We start from the raw sequence: 23245 nt of genomic DNA on the forward strand, positions 1-23245 counted from the left end.
CTGATTGTCATTTCTGTCCTTTCCCATCCTTCTGACTCCAGTAGGAAGTTCAAATTCGTTAAACCCACTGCAAGCCTCCCTCAGTTGAAATCTTAGCAGTCAAAGGTGTCCTGCCCTCACAGATGTCATTTACAGTTCTGTGAACTTAATAACTACCGCTATCCTCATGCCACAGAGCTGATACCTCCCTAGCATCCTTTTCCCTGCTGACAAATATATTTATTATTTTTTTATCCTTTTTGAAAAGCCTACTTTTTATTTGTCTCTTCGCGTCAGTTTTCAGGGCTGTGTAGCAGGATAGTCGCACCTAACTGCACACAACACAGCAGCTGCAAGCCCAGTCCTAGAACGTCATTTTGTTCCTGCAGGGCGGTGTTCCCAGTAATGCTCCCACACTGCGGCTCCCAAATGCAATTACTCTCTCTTGGTTACCAAATGGTTTTATTGCTAGCAAAGTATTATTGTTACTTGTAGGGTGCCACTGATAAACATAATGTTTTGCAGTCCTGCCTGATGACTGATGGCTGGTTCTGTATGCCTTTTCACCACTATTGGTCAGAAATGACGCTGATGAAATTAGCATTATTAAACTGACATAAGAAGCATATAATTCAGATGAGAATTGGGTTGCTTGTCAGAGTCTCCAGGAGATCGCTAACGGATAAAATGCAGACAGGAGTAGTAGCAGCGTAACAGCTCGACAGATGAGGTGTTCGTGGTTTCTATGGATACTTTGCAAGAGCCAAGGTCTTATGTTCACCTTCTGACATTGTCTTTTATGTTCACATCATGAAATAATTTTGAAGATAAGAGCAAGACTGAATAGTGACTAAAGGTAGGCTAAACAGCTCTGAAGCTCTTCAGAGATTCTAATTACAGTGAAGACTGGTCAGAGCTCAGTTTTCCAATCACATAGAAAAAAAAACCAACTTTATTCAAAAATGTGTCCTTTGCAAGCATGTTTGTCTACAAGAAATGACTGTGAAAGGGAATAATGGGAGACGAGCTATACTGAGCAAGAAAAAGAACTGGACACAGTGAGAATTTGCTATAGCGAGGTCTGCTATGCACCTACAGGTCCACCAATGATAACTGAGAGCAGAGCTAAATTGGAAATTACCAGAGAACCAAATGTGTGGGAGAAGGAGAGACACATTCCTTCAAAGTGGAACAAGCAAACTGCAACTACCAAGAAAAGACGGACCTTTTCCATGTATCTGAGCCTAAACCTGAAAAATGTTGTCCATGTTCAGGCTGATTTTTGTTCTCCTGCTTCTACTCTGCTGCATTCTAGACTGAAGGGAATGTATGTTTGTATTTTAGAGAGTTTGCACGGACCTCCCCCAGCATTATGGGGAGGTTGCCGTGGTTAGTCCGGTATACACTCGGAGTGTGCTCCTGTGTATTTTTTCACCTCCAGGAGGAAGGGCTTTGTGGCTGGGGCAGGAAAACTGGAGCCTTTAGTTCTATTTCCAGTACTGTCGCATACTCGGTGCTGTTTCAGCCCTGATTCAGCAGGATTCTTAGGCCTAAGGACTTACGTGGCTGCAAGTCAAACATAGCAACGAATTCCAGGTGCCTGACCCTTTGGGTCGGATTTAGCATTCCTTAGGCATTAGGTGGGGAAAGTTAGACCGCTGGCATGGGACCAGGGAGGATATGTGTCATGCCAGCTCACTCAGAAGAGACTGGAGCGAGCCAGCAAACAGCTTTAGCAGAGAGCCAGGTTATTGGGACCTTCCTGGACTGGGCAGGGTGCTCTATTTCTGGAACCTGAATAATTCTTCGATTTTCTCTGCACAGCAATGTTTAGTAAAAGAACCGTGTCCTGGGGCTGGAAAAGTAGGGACTTGCTTTAGAAGCAGGAAATTAATTCTTTGAAGAGGGAAGTAAAGGCCACTGCAGTTACCAAATGCCATGTCATTGCTAGAGCAAGTATTTAACCAGAGTGTGGGTTCCTCCTTCCAGCTGTGTTTTAAAGGAAAGGAAGCCATCGCTGCATCTTGCGAAACACCTGATCCTGGCAGTGTGCATTAGGTGTGCTCCAAGAACACCTCAGAGCCTGAGCATCTCCCAGGACTTGGAGTCATTTCTCTCAAAGGCTGTGATTAGCTAAAAAAAATGCACCGCTTACCAGGATTCAGTTAATATGAACTCTGATCATGTAACGTTATGGTATGCAGTACCCTTTTGGTGTCTCTTTTTTAGCATCAAAGCCAGCTGATTCTTCAGTCAGAGAGCATGTGGTCGTAGTAAGAAATGATGTTATTCTGATGTATTTTCAGACTAGAAATTCCCTTTGGTCCTATTCCATAAATTCAGAATGTCTTTGCATTGAAAACATTTCCATTGACTGGGCAGGGCATTGAATCAGTCTTCTAAAACCTCCATATTGTAAAACATTGGTTTCTGCATCAGAAAAAAAAATGTAATTATTTATCAGTAATGTCAGATTCATATGAACAATATCTGCAAAATGTTCTGGGATTCCTTTAAACTGCCAAAACATTGTAATTATCTTCTAATCCTAAACTGTGGCTCTTCTGTTTCAAGCTCCCAAGCTGCTGAAGAGAATCCAAGCAGAGTTGTTCCCTGACTGCTCTGGAAATGTTAAGCTGTGCTGCCAGTTTGGAGACATTCATGGGGACTCTACCATTACATGGACTAAAGACTCCAAGTTACTAGCTCGACTGCAGAGAAAGTGAGTGAATGTTTCTGATGGGCTGCTAGTTTCTGAATAGCTGTTGAGAAAATACTAAATGTGCCAGTGATTCACTCTTTAGTGTAACAATATTAGTATGATAGGTGCAAAAAATAAGTTAAAATAGGAGAATTAAGAACTATTTTTTCACACAGAGCATTAGTATTTGTTACAGTTTGCGTTCCGTCACCTGCAATTCCTCTCAGCCCATTCATAACCAGTCTCATCCAACTTTCAAGTACAGTAAAAGATCATCTGAAGTTTCAACCTCAACACCCAGGCCAAATGATATAAACACGCCTGGTTAATATGTGGCAGGCTGTCTGTCCTTGTGTGGTGGTAGTGAATTGCTGAAACAACTAACGTGCAATGTAGAGCTTGGTGTGATCACTCCTTTGAACTTTATATTCCGTATCAAATGGAGCTTGAAGCCGGTTGGACTAAAAAATAGAGTTGCATTTAAGGAAAAATGATCTCTTCCCTCTGCCCAGCCAGTTAACCTGACTCTGAGTGACTAGAGGCAGGGCAATGAGAAGGCTGGAAAACAAAAGCTTCCTAAGGCATTTATCAGGATCTTGTCCAGCTTCTCCTAAAACAACATTTTTATGGAACAAGTTATTTTCTTCCATTACAGTAATAACCTTCTTACAAAATAGCTCTTAACTTAATTTTTGAAGCACTATAAACAAATTTTAACATTATCCAAAACAAAGAAAAAAAGATGTTTCCATCAGAAGGCATGATTTTGCAAAAATCAAAAATATTTATAGGAAGGCATCTGCCAAGATGCTATTTTGAGAGGAAACATTGAATGAATTGGTTAGACTACTCATATTATTCGGATTCTTGTTTTAACTACACTGATTCTGATTATTGTATTACCATATTGGTAATGGATATTACCATATCAATTGTTTTATTATTACATAATATTATCTGCTAAGTAATGTTGCAGTGTTTCAACAAAGAAACAGTACATTGATAACAAATGAATTGGTTTTGTAGTGATAAGTAAAGTACGTGGTAACAAAATATTTGAATTTTCACTTCATGGGATAACATGCCGTTGCTAAGTGTTTCCAGATATACCCATGCAGAGTTTTTCCAAATATTTTAAGTATCAACAAGAAGACACCAGTTATATCTTCTTGGAGATATACCCTATCTTACCATCATACCTTATGTATTTGCCATGGCATGAATGGGAATATTAGAATGCCTTTTGGTGTGATTCAATTCTTTTTATCTGGACTAAGCTGAAGTATTTTTCTCTCAGAATATAGTAGGATCAGCTATTGTGAAACACTTAATAGGATGAATGGTTCTAAATGGGGTGAAATGAAATATTTTATCTACTTGCAACATATTTGAATCAGTCTTGGCAGTGACAGGCAGAAATTCCAGGGACAGATACATGGAAATATCTTTTAGAGGTATTAATGTGGAAAATTAACATATTCTGTTCCAGTGCCCAGGATGACTCTCCTGTCTCTTTGGCGATAGCTAAAGCCAGTAACAAAGACCAAGGAATGTATTATTGCTGCTTGAATAATATATATGGAAAGGTAACTGCGGAATTTAATCTGACTTCTGAAGGTAAATCCTAGTTTATAACTTTAATTAATAATGACAATGGTAGTTTCCATTCATACTTTTTGAAAATCTCTTTGTTTCTTTGTAGTCTTGGAACATCTTTCAAGTTTTCAGAATTTTGAAGGTAAGTACGCACGTCTGGTTAATTGTGTGCTTAAATCTTTGTTTCTTCTTATTTTCAAATAGAACAAAAGATGGAAAAATATAACCAAAATAATTAGCAGTATTTTCACCCAAGGTGTGTACCTTCTGATTTGGTGGTACAAACCGTTTTCAAATCTTCTTTTTACCACCCAGTTAAACTGGGTTTACAGTTGCTTAACATTATCAGAAAGTTACTAAGAAGCTGCACTGTCTTTGTGAATTTGACCCAAGATAAGGTAGTCTGAGCTCTAAGGAGCACTTCTGAACCCTCTTAATAAGAAAATGAACAGATATACATAAACAGTTACAATGAACTGTGTTTGGTTAGCAAATGGCTAGACTGTAGTAGTGCAATCAGTTTCAGTTGAGTCACCTAACTTGTACTAAATCATAATTCTTGTTTTTATCTCTTGTCCATTTATAGGATCATAACATAATACAGGTTGGAAGGGACCCCAGGGGGTCATCTTGTGCTCAAAGTAGGGTTAACTATGGGGTGAGACCAAGTGGCTTAAGGCTTTATACAACAAGATCTTGAAAACTTCTAGGGATGGAGACTGCACGGTATCTCTGTGCCACTGCTTGACTGTTCTTGTGAAAAAGTTTCTTCTTACATCCAAACTGAACATCTCTTGTTTCAATTTACATCAGTTGTCTGTCATCCTCTCACTGTGCACCATTGTGCAGAGCTTCATGCCATCTTCTTGATAAACTTCGTAGTTTTATGCACCAGCTGCTGTTAGGTTCCCTGGAGCCTTCTCTTTTCCAGGCTGAGCAAGCCGCATTCCCTCAGACTCTCTTCACATGCCAGGTGCTCCAGGCCCATCATCATCTTGGTGGCCCACCGCTGAAAGTGGTTCAGTTGGTTGAATGTCTTTACTGTACTGGGGGCCCCAAACTAGATGCGGTGTTCCAGATATGGTCTAATGAGGGCTGAGTAGAAGAGGATAATCACTTCTCTTGATCTGCTGGCTGTCTTACTGTTGACACAGCTCTGGTGCAATTGGCCTTTGCTGCCAGGGTGCGCTGGTGGCTCATGTTCATTTGTGTCCCTAAGACTCCCAGCAGTGCCCTTTCAGCAGAGCTGTTCCCCAGCCAGGCTGCGCTGTTGCAAGAGGCTTTTCCTTCCCAGGTGCAGGACTTTCCATTTGCCCTAGTGGAATTTCATGAGGTTCCTGTTGGCCCAATCCTCCAGCCTATGCAGGTTCCCCTGAGCGACAGCCCTGCACTAGAGCATGTTGTCTGTTCCCCCAGTTTGATGTCACCTGCAACTCTTATGAGCAACCACTCCATTGCTTCTTCCAGGTCATTGGCAAAGATGTTAAAAGAGGACAAGGTGAAGATCCGACCCCTGTGGTACTCCGCTTGTTACATTAACCACTGCTTCCTGAGCCTGATGATCTCACCAGTTTTCAACTCATATACTTATTCACTTGTCTAAACTGGATACAAGAATATTGTGAGACAGCTTCAAAAGCCTTGCTAACGTCAAGTTAAATGACAGCCACTCCTCTTCACGTCTCAACAGATCCAGTCATTTTATAACAGAAGGGAATGACTGCCTGATGGTTGGTCTGGCAGGATTTAACCCTTATCTTCCTCCTTCTCCTTCATGGTTCATAAATATATTCCAAGACGATTCACTCTGTGTTTTTTCCAGGGACTGAAGGGAGGCCGACCAGCGTGTAGTTCTCTACATTGTTCTTTTGGCCTTTTTTGAGGATGAGTGCAATGCTTGCTTTCCTCATTAGGGACCTCTCCTGACATCCATGACTTTTCAAATATTCAGGGGGTGGTCTTGAATGGACATCAGCCCGTTCCGTCAACACATGTATGCAGCCTGCCTGGTCTAATCCCTGACGTGATCCTCACACACTGGTGCTGGTTCTCTTCCTTGAACGCTTTCACTAAGCAGAGAGCTCTGAGAGACCTCGCTGAGAATTCCAGCTGTGTTTATGTCTCTGAATTACCCATCCCATTCAGTAATACACCTTCAATTTACTTTTTCTGCCTTTTGTTACTAATGTAGCAGTTGCGGCTCTTTCCGTTTCCCTTGGTTATTCCTCAGAAGTGTCAACTACAGGTGCTGTTGAATGTGACACTGGCAGCTCAAGGGCTAGCAGAAACAGTTTTGCAATACAGTTTTTCAGACAGTCCCATGGCCTTGCAATGAAGTCCATGCATTCACAACAGCTGGCACTGCACATTTAATACCTTGCATTTATCACTGTGTGCTCAACACACAGTTGGATGCAGCATTTCAGCAGCTGCTGCATTTTCAGCTAGCTCTGAACACACAGGCCTTTTTCTCTGTCTACGTGAGGTGCATTATGCTTACACAAAATTCTTGTTTCAGGGGAGACAAACAATTTAAGGAATATTTTGTTTGTTTGAGATATTCATGTCCTGATATAATGCCTTAGTGATTTCCAAATCACACAACAAATTCATCACAATATAAATTCTAGTACAGGTTGAGAGAGGCCATACAGTTTGATTTCCACCCATACTGATTGTTCTGGGGAATGGTGTGAATGCAGCTAGTTACAACTCAGGCTTGAATTCTCTTGAGGATTAAGGGCATTTATGAAGGTACAGGGCACGCACTGTGCAAATTGGAAAGTCTGTGCCTCATACTATCCAGGTGAAAGTTCATTAGAAAACTGAGGAATACTCAAAATTCAGACCTGTGATTGGATTTTTAGTTTCTTTAAATCACAGAGAAGCTGAGCTCTGGGCTTCAGCTGTAGTACCTCACCCCTTTTAGATTTCAAGCTGAAAGGCAGTGACCAGAACACCTCAAAGATTTCACTGGCCTACAGACTACGAGAGACGTTTTGACAGTTACTCTGTCAGAAACTGTGGGAATCCCTCAAGCTGTCGAATCAACACTGTGTTTTTGCTACTTATTTTTTTCCTTTTTGTAGTCAACTCTGCTATATCATCAAAGATAAAAATCTGCTTGAATTCGTGGGAGATTCATTGGTGAAATACCTTCATGTAGGGTAGAATGGTTTGTACAGGGGGGTGGAGTGCACACCATGACAGACTACTGATTTGAACTTGACTGACTGTGTAACTTCCCACTAATTTGATGCACTAGCACTTCGCACGCAGCAAACGGTGAAACAGCATTGCATCACAGTACACAGAGACATAGACACAGTGCAAAGAAAGCTGCTTTGGCAGAAAAAACTTGCTAGTTGTGTTTGAACACATGGTCTTTGCAAGTCACCTGCTGTGTAACTTTACTCCAAGAGACAGACAGGCATTAAGATTTGGAATGCTTTACCCATATGTTATCTTGTGTTTAATCACACTTGGCATATGTCTTGCTGTGCTGCAGCTAAAGATAGACAGTGCATTGCAAATTGGTTTATTTGAACCAATACCTGAACACACTGTATGAGTCAGGTTGTTCATTCAGCCAATTGATTCTTTTTCTTGAAGAATAAAATTAAACATCTAGTTCCTTGTTAAAATAAAGAAAGGTGTTCTCACATAGCAGTACTGTATAACTTCTGATCAACAGAGAATTGTAGGTGGAGTTAAGGAGCTTTCTGGTTTATGTTCTCTGTGGTACTATTGAAGTCCATGGTTAGGAATAAAACAAGTATTATTGTACCAATTTCTCTTGAATATAAAGATCACTCAAATACAAAGATCACTCAAATCAATTACTCTCTGAACGACATTGACGTGGTCATCTGTAGAAATTTTAGAAATAGAAAGAATAGAAATCTTATTCAAAATCATGTAAGAAATAAAAATCTTGTTTTCTTCTGCCTTTGCTAATGAACTTGTTTTTAATTTGGTGCTTGGTGTGCCAGATTGTAGAGAAATAAATAGTTCAGCATGCTAGTGTTCAGCACTGGAGCTTCTGTAGAGAATGTGGTTGGTACTAGGAGAGGCAAGTTTTCGTTATGGTCATACCAGAGAATGTCTGAGACCTCTTTCAGCTGAATGCCTGTACGAACAGGTTGACAGAATCTCTCCCTGAAAAGGTTCCAAGCTGAAAGTTAAGACAAGCTCTGGCTGTATTAGCAAAAGCCTTTTTTTTTTTTTTTTTCTCTGGCTTTCCTGAAAAGAAAAGGAAGGCTAGCTTCAGAAGAATGTGCTTGGAACACAGTGGGCACAGAACTGTGTTCTAGTTTTAAATTCATGTCTACATACACTGCTGCACATTAACTTTATTACGGTCTCTGTCTTCCCAAAAAAGCAGAGTTGGAAGGATTTCAGTATTCTCTCAATGTCTCTTTAGTTCTCAGCCAGCTTGACTTACTTCACATTCATCTGAAGCTCCAGTTTACAACTACCCTTATAGTTTTTAAATACTTGTGATATTTTCCTCTAATTTTTGTGCTACTTTCTGTATTCTCGCCTTATGAAACTAAGCTACCCCCTTTCTCCGTGCTAGCTTTAGACAATAGAGGCAACAAACTATGTTTAGAGGAGCGATGTCCCAGCTTCATGTTAGCACAAGTGAGGACATGCATTCTGCTTCCATACAGCCTACTCTTTAATCCTCTATGGAGAGATGCATTCATCCTCCCATGTCCACCCCTTTCCCTGTGACTGCAGAAAGATGTGTAGAACAAAGTGGCATTGTGTTTTAGGTGTGGAAGAAATTGAATTCATGCAGCTCATGTTCAGAGAAGATTTCATCAGTGACAGTTATTTTGGTGGAAACCTGCATGGAATAATAGCTACAGAAGAATTTCACTTTGGTGAAGGCATGCATCGGAAAGCTTTCCGAAGTAAAGTGATGCAAGGCCTGGTACCAGTGTTCAGCCCTGGCCATCCCTGCGTTCTCAAAGTGCACAATGCTATCACATATGGGACCAAGAGTAAGGATGATCTAGTTCAAAAGAACTATAAACTAGCTCTGCAGGTAAGGTTCCTCAGTCCTTTGCAAGCAAGAATTGTGGGGAAAAGCTGTCTTGGAAATATTCAAACAGCTCACCTATTAAATGTTTTGAATAATATTCCATATGGATATCTCTTTGTAATATAGGAATGCTATGTCCAAAATACTGCAAGAGAGTATGCGAAGATATATGCAGCTGAAGCCGAACCTTTGGAAGGCTTTGGAGAAGTACCAGAGTGAGTACCATGCATACACACACACATGCGTATGTGTGCCACACAGTCCTGTGCCACACTTGTGCACCAATTGCTGGGAATGATTTCTAAAGAAGAAAGAGGAGTCCTGTGAACGTTTGGAGTCATGACTCAGTAAATAATACTGTGTATCCAGGTGGTATGAGAGATTCCCTTTCCTTTAGAAAAAAGATAATAAGGAGTAGAGACAGTAAGTAGCAGAGATCTAGGAGTAAAAGGCCTGTTTATATTATAAATTTAGAGGAAATTAGTCATGCTGGTGGAAAATATAATACTATTAGTATCATCTAGTAACAGCAGTAGGGAATGTCAGACCTTCCAACTTTCCATTAAAAATGAAATCTTGAGAGAAATCGTGATCACTCTGTAGTTGGTATGACGTTACTTGTTTGGCAAGTTTTCTATGTAAAATGAGGCTTGTCATGGAGTCATAGAATGGTCTGGGTTGGAAGGGACCTCTAAAGATCATTTATCTCCAAAACCCCTGCTGAGGGCAGGGACACCTCCCACTAGATCAAGTTGCCCAAAGCCCCATCCAACCTGGCCTTGAACACTTCTGGGGATGTGGCACCCACAGCCGCTCTGGGCAAACTGTGCCAGTGCCTCACCACCCTCATAGTAAAAAATTTCTTCCTTATATCTGATCTAAATCTACCCTCTTCTAGTTAAGCCAGAAAAGCTCAACTCTGATTCTAGATTTTCCTGCAGAATGGTCTATTTCATATCAGAAGTTTTCCATTTCCCAAATATGTGTACAGAATCATCTTTGCCCCTGAAGCTGGGAGATGACACCTTGCAGCTTTGGCAATAGAACTTTTTCAAAGGATTTGCTGTTCCAGTGTGTCCTGGTTTCAGTTAGGACAGAGTTAATTTTCCTCCTAGTAGCTGGCAGGGTGCTATGTTTTGGATTAGGATGAGAAGAGCGCTGATAACATGCTGATGTTTTAATTGTTGTAGAGCAGTGCTTACACCAAGCCAAGGACTTTTCAGCCTCTCTCTGTCCTGCTAGCGAGCAGGCTAGGGATGCAGCAGAAGCTGGGAGGGGACAGACCCAGGACAGCTGACCCAAACTGGCCAAAGGGGTATTCCATACCATCTGACGTCATGCTGAACAATATATAGGGGTGGCTAGCCGGGGTGGAGGGGTGGCCGGCTGCTCGGGGATAGGCTGGGCATCGGTCAACGGGTGGTGAGCAATTGCATTGTGCATCACTTATTTCGTACATATTATTACTATTAATACTATTATTATTATTATTATTGTTGTTATTCTTTTCCCTGTCTTAATAAACTGTCTTTATCTCAACTCACAGGCTTCACTTTCCCGTTTCTCTCCCCCATCCCGGAGAGGGAGGGGGGAGGGTGAGCGAACGGCTGTGTGGTGTTTGACTGCCAGCCGGGCTAAACCACAACACAGTGTCAAGCTACTATGTAGAGTTGAAACTGCAGTGGATGGTTGACATTCCATCTGTCTTGTTTCAAGGATAAGACCTACATGCTTGACAGCAGGCTAGATGATACAAGATCTGCTAAGCTGCAATGATTTACTGAAAAAAAAAAATAGAGCTGTGTTCTCAACAATGTCCATAAAAAAATCAAGTCAATTGGCTTGAGGATCCTATCCACAGACAGTTAAATAAAACATTTTAATGCCCTGACTCAAACTGCGAAAAGCTAAGCCTTTGCTAATCAGATATAGTGTGCAGTTTTCATACTGCAGCTTATTTTCCCATCTTTTCTAAGTAGGATAATTTATATCCATGCTATTCACAGTGGCAGCCATTTCACGCAGCACCGAAAGGGAAGAGGAAGGCTGGACCAATTCCGTTTGGATACTTTGTGTGCAGTGTGCATGCTTGGCATGGCTGTTTTATTTTCTTTGCAGCTCTTAGGTAAAACTGTCAGTGTGATGATACTGGGTTTGTGAGGGAAAAAAGCAGACCAGAGCAAAAAATGAAGCTGTTACGTAAGCATTATAAAGGAAGCTATATTCTTAGAACTGTGTTTCCTAGGGTTTTTCAGTGAGTATTTTTGTAATTATATGATAACATTTGAGCATAAACCTTGTGGCTGTAACTGCTTCTACACAAAGGTTTCTCAAAAAAAAAGTAATTTCAGCACTACTTAAAATGCAACCTTTTCAGCATTAGAAATAGTGATGAAGATGGCAGTGAAATCTTTAAGCGAAAATATTTGTGCAGGTCAGCCTCTTTTCTGGAAATGTATTGTTCCTGGTTAAATTTCTTTTTTAGAGATTTCTCTAGGTGTGGGATATAACATCTAATTTTAATACGAGAGAGAGAGCATGCACTATACAAAAACTAGAAGTCTGGTATAAATAGCAAGCACACAGAAGGTTAGATCTGGTTGCTTTATTCTAAACAATTGGCTGGAAGACAGCAGCTAGGAGAGAAAAGAGATGATGTGCACATACATGTTTTGGCTTGCTTTTTGATTTCAAAATTTCGAGGCGTGATTCCTTTCTTCTAGCCTGTCCTTGTCAGAGCAAACTTGTATTTAAAGGAGCATTTTATAAGGGAAATAGAGCAAGAGAAAAGTCATCTGCATTCTCCAGGGTTGGCTTTAAAGCTACAGCCTTAGCCTATCTATGCACATTTGACTATAAAAGTGGGAAAAGGATAGAGAAAGCACTGCCCTATAATGAGCAGCGGGCTGGCAGCTAGACACTTATAAAGAGACAGGAGGGAGAGAGAAAGGGATTCTGTGGTCTTAAGATTACTTATGATACTTGCACAGTGGAGTTCTGCTAACACTTCTATTAACCCCTGACCCATTTCTTTTCCTTTAGTCTGGCTTTCAGAAAGCAAGCTACTAGAAACCTGTTTCATGTAAAACTGGTCACAGTCATTTCCCCCATCTGTTCTGAGATAATGGCAGGAACTTGTGTGAGCTAGTTGATAAAATACGGTGATGTTTTGTGACGAACTCCAGCTGAATGGCTTTCCAAAACTACCTCAAAGCAGTATTAAATTCCACTCTAATATACACTGATGACACTTTCTTGCATACTTCTAAGGTTTTAGTTTTGGAGATTTATACTGTAATATTAGAATGCTGCCTAGTGAAAATGCTGAGTTATCCCAGTGTAAGCACAAGCAGAAGTAGTCTATCTGTGAGGTAAGGTACCACACTGCTTCTCCAGATAGGAGGAGCTCTGGCAACCAAGAAGTTCATGTTGCCAGTGAAACAGATACTTCCTTCCAGCCTATTGTCTTTCTCACTTTATATTCAGTCTTTCTCTCTGGGAAGACCCTGAAACTCCAAGCAACATTTTATTTGATATTTTGGTATGGTGCATCTTTAGATATAAATGGACCTGGCTTGGATTTGTCTTTCTGGCTAAACTAGCTTGATTTCTAGGTTAGTAAAATTAGACAAATTTTGTGAAGTTTACAATTTCCTGAAAACTTCATACAGAACTAGCTGAAGTTTTCTGGCCTAAATCCAAACTTTGCCAAAGATTCTAGATTTCCAGAGGTGCTGATTTGCCTTGTGAATCTGATGATCTCTCCAGAACCTTCCTCGTTTCTTCTTACTGTTTGGTAAAGTAGTTGCTGTTATTTTCATTATCATTAACATTTGCTATTTTTGAATATGTCAGGTTTTAGAAATCTCCTGTCAGAAATCTTCCAGTTATGCAGGACTTGGGCAAAGCTCTTTCTGGAGTGGATCAATTTTGCAGGTGCTTAATTAACACCTCGGGAAGACTGAGTAATATATCAGTCAGACTGAGCAGCTAAAGTATGATACACCAAAATGAGGATACACCTTTTATTCTGTACAGCTTAGATTTTTGTGTGTAGTAGGACAGCATTAGAAAGTATGCTTCTGAAAAAGTTTATTTCTGAGTAAATAATACAAAGAAATAAGCACATAGAGCACAGTGTGATTATGCTCTAAAACTACCTAGAAAATCTGAATCGTATCCAGATCAGCTGGTTTGGTTTAGACTTGGTTGCTGTTCATTTACTCTCTGAGATCACTGGATAATTTGTCTATTTCTTACTCTTTCCTTGCCAGAGCTCAGTGTGTTTTATTATTTTTCACCCTTTCATTTCAGGATCATTCCTATTTTTCTTGTTCATCGCCCTGCTAATAACATCCCCTATGCAACAGTGGAGGAGGAGCTGATTGGGGAATTTGTGAAATACTCTGTCAGGGATGGCAAGGAAATCAATTTCCTGAGGAGAGACTCAGAGGCTGGCCAGAAGTGCTGCACCTTCCAGCACTGGGTGTATGAGAAAACCAATGGGAGCTTGCTTGTCACTGACCTGCAAGGTGAGTTGTCTGAGAGGGAACAATAAAATGGCTGTACTCATTGTCAGACCCCACAGCTTCAGGGCTTCCAGGGACTTACTTCTGAGCAATGTTATTCTTGGCATTCTGTGGCCTATTGACAATGCTGAATGTGCTCCTCCTATATCCTTGTAATGGGCAGTCTCCAGTTGGGGACAGTACCCTGGACCACAACTGATAATATGGTTAGGGCATCTTTGCACATAGGTGTGCATACTGCAAACTGGTTTTGCTTGGGAGATTTTAGACTACACTACAGGGTTGCCTTACGCAGGCTGTATGCAGAAGCAGTATTCCTGTGTTCGTGTGGTTCATCTTGTGTCCAATCTGACAAATCTGCTTTCTGCTACCCAGAGTGTATTTATGGCTTGAGACTGTTAGTTTGGCAACTCTGGATCATGTTTCATGGAGCTGTGTATGCCTCTCTCACTCTCTCCCATCAATAGATGTCCAGTACTCTTAAATCCCATGCCTTGTTAATCCCACAGATGATATATTATTCACCCCTCACCCCGGGAGCTCCAGGAGTTTGTCTCTCTCAACCTTTTGGTTTGGCCTTCTTGGATGATCTTACCAGGAATTCGGGAGCCTTCCAAGTGCACTAGAGAGCAGTCCGCAGCATAGGGCTAAATTGTTAACGTACATCACAACCCGATCTGGGAACAGCATGTGCTGTGCAATAGATGTCTTGTGTGTGAACTGGAGTGCTTTTATCTATAGGCATTGTTATAAGCTTTTGCAGAAACAGTAGCATACCAAAAGTGAAAAGGAAGTGAATGTTTGGAGCATGAAAATCCTAAGTATGTTCTCTAGCAGCATGAGAAAAAGAGATACAACCTGACTCTTGTTGAACATTGCCAAAATTTACAGCGATCGCACAGTAAAATACTATCGAGGCTGTTGTATTCATAATGTATCTAAATAAGACTTAAGTCATGCATCAGACTGGCATTTATCCTCTGCAAGAAGGTGAATTTTACCTATAATAGTTTAATGCATTTCATCTACTTTGTTTTTGGTAAGATTAACCAGTTTCTGTGGTGCAATTTTAATGATTTTAGCACTCTCTTTTTTTTTCCTTTTTTTTTTTTTTTGGAGATCTTCCCAGCCTCTGGGGCTCTACCTCTTCCTTCACCAGCTGTGCTTCCCTCTTTCACATTCCTTTCCACCTTCTTATGGACAAAATCCTATGGGACTCATCACATTTCAGCTGTGTAATTCCTGTGAACAACAGGAAGGACCCACTTAAATGTAAGGGCTACATCTAAGATGCATTTAGTCCCTCCTGACTGCAGGAAGGGATTATGAAGAAAATGAGGGTGACAGAGCACTGGAACAGGCTGCCCAGAGAGGTTGTGGAGTCTCCTTCTCTGGGGATATTCAAAACCTGCCTGGATGCCATCCTGCGCAAAGTGCTCTAGGTGATCCTGCTTGGCAGGGAGGTTGGACTAGATGATCTTCAGAGGTCCCTTCTAACCTCAACCATTCTGTGATTCCGTGATGAAAAAGTTTGAAGTGCCATAACTTCCCACAGCCCTTGTCATCCTTGTTTGTGCCTTATTGAAGAAGTAGTGTGCCACTCTGATTCTCTCTCCATCAGCATGTTACTGTTTGAGCCATTTAGCAGCAAGAAGTTGGGAGCAATGCTCAATCTGAATCTGTTATGCAAACAAGAATGTCTCATAACTGGAATTTTCAGTGAATGTTTATGTGATGGCTGTCACGGTAAAGATATAGGGCTGTGTGTGGACTCAGAGGCATCACAGCAATACAACTATATAACAATAACTCTACAAGATTAGTTTCATGAAAACCATCCCTCAAGATTAAAAACAAACTGCTATGCAAAACTTTTTATAATTCTTCAAATTGCAGTTTAAGCTACTATAGTGCCAGAGGAGGCAGACAAATTATTAAATGGGGACATCAGATGTATTTTCACTGAAGTCTTTTTCAGTATCATTTAGGCACTGAGACTTACTCTTTGCAAGTGCCTTTGGCAAAGTAAACAGAGAAGTAATACAAGTGTAGATTTTTCAGACAGTTGAAATAGCATGTGCTCTTTTTATAAAGAATCTCATGCAGGTCAGAGTGAAAAATATGAGAGAGAGAAAGAATATTTACTTTTCTAGCCTGTTTTGAGTGCACTTTATTTATGTGTGTGCGCTACCCTAGGGAACAGAAAGAAATGCATGAATTCCCTACTGTGGTAGCAGCAGCAAACATGTATTGGCCTATGCAGTAGTATGACATTTATCTAGTCAGCAGAGAAAGGGAATTTTTACCCAGCTTATATTGTTGTAAGAAAATAGTTTGGAAAAGGGAAAAATAAATCTTACACTCTTAATGGGAGAGTTGTCCTTCCACATGTCTTCTCAGTAAATCAGAACACTCAATTTAAGTCATCTGGCTTATTATCTCACCTCCCAGACGTTAATGAAATGCCTTGTGGTTTAAAGATTTCAGTTTTTAATAACATCCTACTCGTTCACTTTTTGTTATATTTAAATACGTATCAACTGCTCCACATTTGGGTCCTGGCTGGGTTTGAAAAAGCAGATTCCTTCCAAAAAAGAATGGTGACGAAGTGCACTCCTCACATACACTAAATGCAGCCCTTATGCTCCTCTTGGTGTGACTCCCCCTCCCTGCTCATATGCTGGGCCTGTATCCAACACAATATGCATATGTATATTTGAAACAGAGAAAGGCAGATGCTGGCTAAAGAAATATGGAATCTTAAAAAACTACCCATATTGTTTAACATGAGAAAGTAGGAATCAGCAATATCTAAACGAGGCCCCTGAAATAATTAAAAGGGAGAAGAAAAATCAACATCCTAGCCTGAGGGAAGGAAAATGACAGAAATGGTATCTGAACCTGTACAATGATTGTTGCCACAAAAGGACAACATACCTGCTGCTGCTGAAGAGAAACAACCTTCCTCTATGGTCATCCTGTCATTTGAATATTTGGCTGCATTTTTCAGGCATACGAGTTGAGATTTGTGAGAGTGTTCTCCAAGGAAAATGGTCTTGAGACCATTGTTTTCCTGTACAGACAAAATACATACTACAGAACTGTTTTTTGCCTATAAAGAAGTAAACAAAAGGACAGGATGAAAAAAAAAATTAGGAAACACTGAAGTAGAAAGGGATTTGGGCTTTCTCATCCAAAAAGTAAAAACAAGGTTGACTGACCAGGTTGATTAGCAAAGCAAATGTGAAATTCTTACTGATAAACATTGTGGTGCAAGTTTGCAAAGCACCAAAAACATAAACCCGTAAATAAATAGAGGCATCTCATGGCAGGTGCTTAAGTGAAGATTTTAAATCTTCCTTAAAATGCAGTCATGAAAGTGTATCCCCCCCCGCCAGTGACTATCCAGACAGGAAATAAGTTATGCTCTCTTTGTCACTTTGCTATCTGTAAATTACTGTAATGAGTTTGACTTCTAGGAATTCCTAGTGATACAGAGCACAAACATCCTGGTTCTAATTGGGGTACTTTAAAATGTTCAAAAAATGGTGACAAACAGTTAAAATGAAAAAAAAAAAAATCAGGAAATAATACTTAAAGCTTCTATATATGGCTTTTTTGAATTTGAAAATATTGCAGAAATTCTAATGTAACACAAACTCTGTTTCCTTGATGTCTTGTAGGTGTAGGAATGAAGTTAACTGATGTTGGCATAGCAACACTGGCCAAAGGGTGAGTGAAAAATTGCTTCTCTACAGCGTGGTTTTGCTTTATGCATCCAACTCCTCACGGTGTAAATATTTTGCGGGAGGGTCCATTGGAAATTTATTCTTGCTTTGACTTTGGAAGAAAGCAATACGCATCAGATTCTTTTAAACTCCTCTTTTTGTTTATGTTTACAGGAACCCTTCTATAAGGGAAACACATTTGTTTTGTTTAAAGGGATGGATCTACATTGTAGATTGGGCTTTGCTTTTGCTTTATGCCTCTTAAAATAGGCTTATTTGCGGGGTTTCTCAAGAATGAAATCAAGGTCTCAGGTGACTTACAAACAGGCTACTTAGTATGTCAGCTGGAGGAAGGTAGGGCTGAAAAAGCAGGGCCAATACTGGCTCCAGCCTGGGGTACGGTGAAAGACCTGTTGTTGTTTGTGCTGTCCAGAGCTTCTGACCACAGAGGAAATGTTTCTGATTCCAGCATGCTGTTGGAGCCAGAGCTCGAGCCGAGCTTGCACTCTCTAGCACCTGCCCCAGCCAGTGCAAATACAAGTGCTTATACATACCTAGCCCTACTACTAGATCCTGCTGCCAGTAGCTCAGGTGACCCTTTTCCCAGTTCTCTGTTCCACTGGAAGAAGAGAGAAAATCTGCCACTGTGGGATCTAGAGGAGTTGCCCTTTTTGCAAGGAAATTAAAGGGATGGTGCAGGGACTACATGAGGGAACAAAGCTAAAATCCCTCTTGCGGCTAGCAAAAGTGCCAATGCTTTAGAATATGTATTTCCAAAACAAGCTTTTACAGAGGCTCTGTTTTCAACTTAGAACTCTCTGAGTTAGTTTTTCTGCCTATAGCAAAGCAGAACAGAATATCCTGAGCTGCAAGGGACCCAAAAGGATTATCGAGTCCATAGTAGGCAGTGACCATTAACTTTTCTTGAGCTTGTGTTCTTGTCAGATGCATGGGTGGAAGGAAGATGTCTATTCAGCTTTGTATAGACCGCTTATCTGATATAAAGAGGAAGTGTGTTAAGAGATTTTCTGGGATGTCTTGCCCTTCTCTCTCAAAGGCAATAATTCTGAGCTATAACAAAAGATCTTTTCGTAATACTTAAGGAGGTCCATTTCCTAGTAGTTTTGTAATAGCTTCAGATCTTTTGGGAAGATTTAAGCATAGGTGTAAAGATGTAGGCCATTAATGTTCTAACTTTCTTTCACTTCTCTTAAATTTCTGTTAATTAAAGCTTCTGATCATATCACAGATAAACAGAGCCACTGACAGAAATAGGCAGTGAAGGCAGCCATCCGAATCAGCTGTCTGCTGGAAAGGGAAAGGGGTTGTGGGGACAGGGGGCAGCAAAATAGCCATGGTCCTACTGTAGCCTACTTTATCTGTACTATTGCCTGAAATGCTGGCCAGTGGCAGCTCTTTCCTGTACAGAGGGAAGAATCTAGATGCAGCATTTACCACTGTGGGGAGGGATGGTCACCACCATCTATCCCATCTCTTGTATTGCAACAAGAGCACCGTGACCCCACAGGTTTGCCTGTTTCCCAGATCTCCCTCTTGGGAGAAACAAAGATAAAGAGTATGAAAAGCACTCTGGTTAATATTTTTTTATTCAGAGGCTTACCTCTTACCTTAAATATGCTATCTTGTTTTCCCCAATAGTATCATGTTGCAGTGAGATCCAGAGATTTAACGCATACTGTAGTGATGTACTTTGTGTTATCAGTTCGAAGTTATCCTGGAACATGCAGTGATTCAACCCTTTAGTCATAATGGCTACAGAATTTTTCACCAGGAAAAGGTACTCCTTCCAGTATGGTTTTCTGTAAGCACATTCTTTCTCCAATGACTATATGTTATTCTTCCCCCAACACACACACACTTGGCTGTGTTTTATTGTCACCATTCTGTTTCCTGGCATCCTACACAGCTTTCTGGGTAAATGCGTGTGACAGGTGCTTTAAATTCTTATTCTTTCTTGAGAAACTGATAGAAGAAAACAGATTCGATCACATGTACTCAGTCCTTATACTGAAACGGAACTTGTCTATACACGCATGGTATGGAAGAAAATCCCTCACAACATCTTTTAGATTAAAAATTTGACCACAGAATATACTGGGAAAATCCTTAACATTTGCAGGCTGTCATCCCTTCAAAACTTACATTGGTTTACTCTTTTAGCTGTAGATCCAAAGTGAAGTCAGTTGAAATATCATTTGAAATGAAATTGCATCATCCTGTTGTAAAACAAAGTCATAAAAATTTTATTAGGGCAACACTGTTCTCTGGAATCAGGAGATTTATAGAAAGGCTTCAGTTGATGTCATCCAGTTCACTATGGGCAATTACTCATATAAAAACACGTATTGGATTAAGGAAGAGGAAGGTGAAGTGAGAAAACAAATATACAATGCAAGCTGTAGTAAGGATCATCTCAGTCATATACAAGGGAATTCCCTTCATGTACAACCTCTTAAAAATATTGATTATTGCTTTGTTTGACATATAGCTAATGATATTGCTACAAGACAAAAAATAATTTCTGGTTCTGTATCTTTCTTTCATGCTCCTTTCCCACAAAAAACACCGCTGCATTAATAATCTGCCGTTTGATTTTTAATTCAATGAACCTGGATGGAAAAAACAAGTACAGAGAATTCATCTGTAGTACAGGTTATTGCTACCTTTGGTAGTGTACAATCATGCTAGTGAGAGATTTTATCTTATGTGTTGGGGAGAACATACATAGTCATACTTAACCAGAACTTATAGTGCAATTCTGTTATGTTTTTAACAGTATTGTTAGAGAAGACACAAAGCTGACTTTTAGTTGCTATTGCCTATACAAATCCCCATCAACCACTCCTTGCAGAGGTTATGACCTCACTGATCACAGTTAGGTCCTCCAGTTCTCTAAGCATATACTGATTATACCAAGGCAAAACAAAAATATCCTGGGGAAATGCTTCTGTGATCCTTGATGAATGTAAACAAAATCGTATTGTTTCTTCTTGGGATGGAAATTAAATACAATTCTAATTTCACTCTAAAATTAAACTTGTGATCCAGGGAAAAAAGAAACTGAAAAAAAATCGCCCCCCTTCCCGCCTCTGTGCTCATAGTGTAATCAAGCTGACAAATAATCTAATGTCATGATACAAACTGTTATTGATGGCTTTGCAAAAGCAAATATGGCAACTGTCATGAATTATTCATGGTCATTATTTTTCCCCCAGTGCTTCTTGTAAACCAAGCATAATAAACAGCGTATATTAAAATTTCATACCTATATTCAGCATTGCTCATTGCCATTAATTTTTTATTTTTTATTTTTTGGTTCAGACTCATATTCCAGGTCTGAACAAACATTTCAGAATGAGTACTTATGTATCCTTTGTCTTTATCTTTCTCTTCTTTCATGTGGAGAGGTTGATGTTTTCAACAATTAACATCCTTCAATGTAATTCTGATCTTTTATCCTTTCTGTGGCTGTTTTACCAGTGAATAGGAAAGCAAAAGAACTGACAAGCAAAATGTAGTTTACCCAGTGCAGTGAAGTAGCTGCAATACAGTTTCTGTCAATAGAAGGTGAAGCCTAACTAGAATCAGGAAAGCCTGGAAAGTATTTTTTTGAAGTAGCCACTGGGGTGCACCAGAGTCAGGAAATGCTCCTTTAAATAAGATATTTAGTACATTCTTTGAACATATACAAAAATAGTACAACCTGGTGAGTGGCTTTTAAGTGTGGGCAGTGAACCAGTTTAGCAGCTGTGCAAATTGTCCAGGTATTTATCCAAGAATGGTGAACAAAAAGATGAAGGAAACAAACAGTGACCCACAGTCATGATGATGAACAGGAGTGCTGTTTGCCAGGAGTGGATCTGAAAATCTGTCTGGTTTCAAGACAGTGATGGGTTTGGCTTGACCCAACATGGCAATGACAGGCACTGGGGAGTTTAAGCCTGGAGACAAATTCAGCAGTCAGCCTTCACATTTAAGGAGAATTTGGTATGGGCCGGACCCCAGTTGCCAGCTTTGAGAGCTGGAATTCTGTGTTTTGTTCACCAGTCATCCAGTCAGTGAATTAAGAGAGAAAGTTGTGTAAAAGAGGAGACCTATTTTTCATGGCTCGAAATAGTCAGTAGGCTGGTGTTACTGAATGCAGAACACATGAGAGCAATATGGACCATGCAATTTAGAAGACATTCACTAATGCAGACCTTCTCCCTATTACACATACCAGAAGCTGTAACAGCACAGAATGGTTTGGATTAAACTCACAAGTTCTGCCAAATTACAACAGGGCTGTGTTCATTATGCCTGTACAGAAAAATGATGCAGTCTGGAAGCATCCAGGGAGGGCTGTGTGGAATCAGTGACTAACAAGCAGCAAACAGCTGGGAGATCTCAGATGCAAAGCTTTGGTCTCACATCTCTAGATTAGTTTCCTATGGCCCACTGTAAGAACTGGAGCTGTTTGCATGCTGCAGAGCCAAGCTAGGCTCAGTCATGCCTCTTGGCTTCCAAAATGGACAGAAGGTGTTACCTAGGCCCCATCTGTAGCCACAAGATCAAATGCAAATCTGTTATTCTAAGAGAAGGGAAATGAAGATGACTATTTAGGAGTAAAGCTAGTGAAATGATATTTTTAATATAAATGTTCTGTCCCTTGTTCACAACATATTTATGTTCTTACCTCTTTTACCAAAAATATTGGTAATATTTGTTGAATTCTAAAGCTAAAGTTAGAGCATTCAGTTGCTCATTTAAAGTGTCTCTTATAATATTGTATGAGCAAAAGCTACTGTTACTGCTCTTTGTCTAGACATTCCTTCAAAGACATAGAGGAAGTGACAAATACTAAATACAGATGGGAAAGCAATTTGGACAGACCTTTATTTATTTAATGAGAAGAGCGGGATATTTTTGCTCAATTTTTTCATGTCAAGATTATTTCCACAAATAAATGAATATTTTCAGAATTTTATAGCACTTGAGCTTTCTGTGAGGGAGAAAACCCCATGAAGAGATTTCCTTTAGCTGCAATAAAATGGCCACCAAAGAAAAACAAACGAGAACAAGACAGTGTGTGGTGCAGCCACAAATTAGAATAACCATTATCCACTGCAGCGAAACTTCTTATTGAACTGCTAGCCCTGAAGATCCTTTATCATTAATATTTCTGCCAGCTCAGCAGAAAACGCCTACACAAACTGCAGGAGAAATGAAGGATCTCACTCAGTCTTGCAGCAGAAATGGAGAACTTCAGATACCAGAGTAAGCAGATGCTACCCAAAGGCTGCACAGAGCTCCTTATCTGCTCAGATAGGTAATTGGCAGCTGCATCTGTGTTACACATGCTGCTGCAGCATCCAGTAGTGACACACCATGACTGTGCAAGGTGTTGTAACAACAGCTGCTTGAATTATTTGTTGCCACTGGTACTCACTGGAAAGATCCAATGGTTCATTGAATATTTATGGCAAATTAATCAGAATACTTCAGTCTAAGTTATTGCCATTTGCTGGCAGCTTGTTGCTCTGCTCTGAGTAGTTTCTGGAGTCACCATCAATGCTTGATAAGATTTTCTTCCTAAGCACAGTCAGGTTTGTCTGAGAAAATTATGTTCTGCTGATGGCTGTAGTAAAGGAGCTCCAGTGTA

At 40.2% G+C, this 23245-nt stretch overlaps 1 protein-coding gene across 14 annotated transcripts in view; it reads left to right on the forward strand.

Moving 5' to 3' along the window:
- ALPK2 (alpha kinase 2) overlaps positions 1-23245 on the forward strand; it is an 84275-nt gene that overhangs the window by 18241 nt on the left and 42789 nt on the right. For 7 of the 14 annotated variants that reach the window (XR_005815038.1, XR_005815039.1, XR_005815041.1 and 4 more), the window contains exons 5-11: positions 2554-2701; positions 4170-4297; positions 4383-4418; positions 9055-9329; positions 9453-9541; positions 13641-13858; positions 17539-17587. Coding sequence is in view for 9 of the 14 variants with exons in the window: in XM_040539945.1 (XP_040395879.1) it covers positions 2554-2701; positions 4170-4297; positions 4383-4418; positions 9055-9329; positions 9453-9541; positions 13641-13858; positions 17539-17587 (943 nt within the window). In the remaining 5 variants the exon portion in view is untranslated. Of the gene's footprint in view, positions 1-2553; positions 2702-4169; positions 4298-4382; positions 4419-5743; positions 7117-7159; positions 8124-9054; positions 9330-9452; positions 9542-13640; positions 13859-17538; positions 17588-23245 lie in introns of those variants that run through there. The other 7 variants (XM_040539946.1, XR_005815042.1, XM_040539951.1 and 4 more) reach the window with 7 other exon arrangements.

The sequence above is a fragment of the Cygnus olor genome, chromosome Z, assembly GCF_009769625.2.
Source record: "Cygnus olor isolate bCygOlo1 chromosome Z, bCygOlo1.pri.v2, whole genome shotgun sequence".
In the NCBI taxonomy this organism is placed as follows: domain Eukaryota; kingdom Metazoa; phylum Chordata; class Aves; order Anseriformes; family Anatidae; genus Cygnus; species Cygnus olor.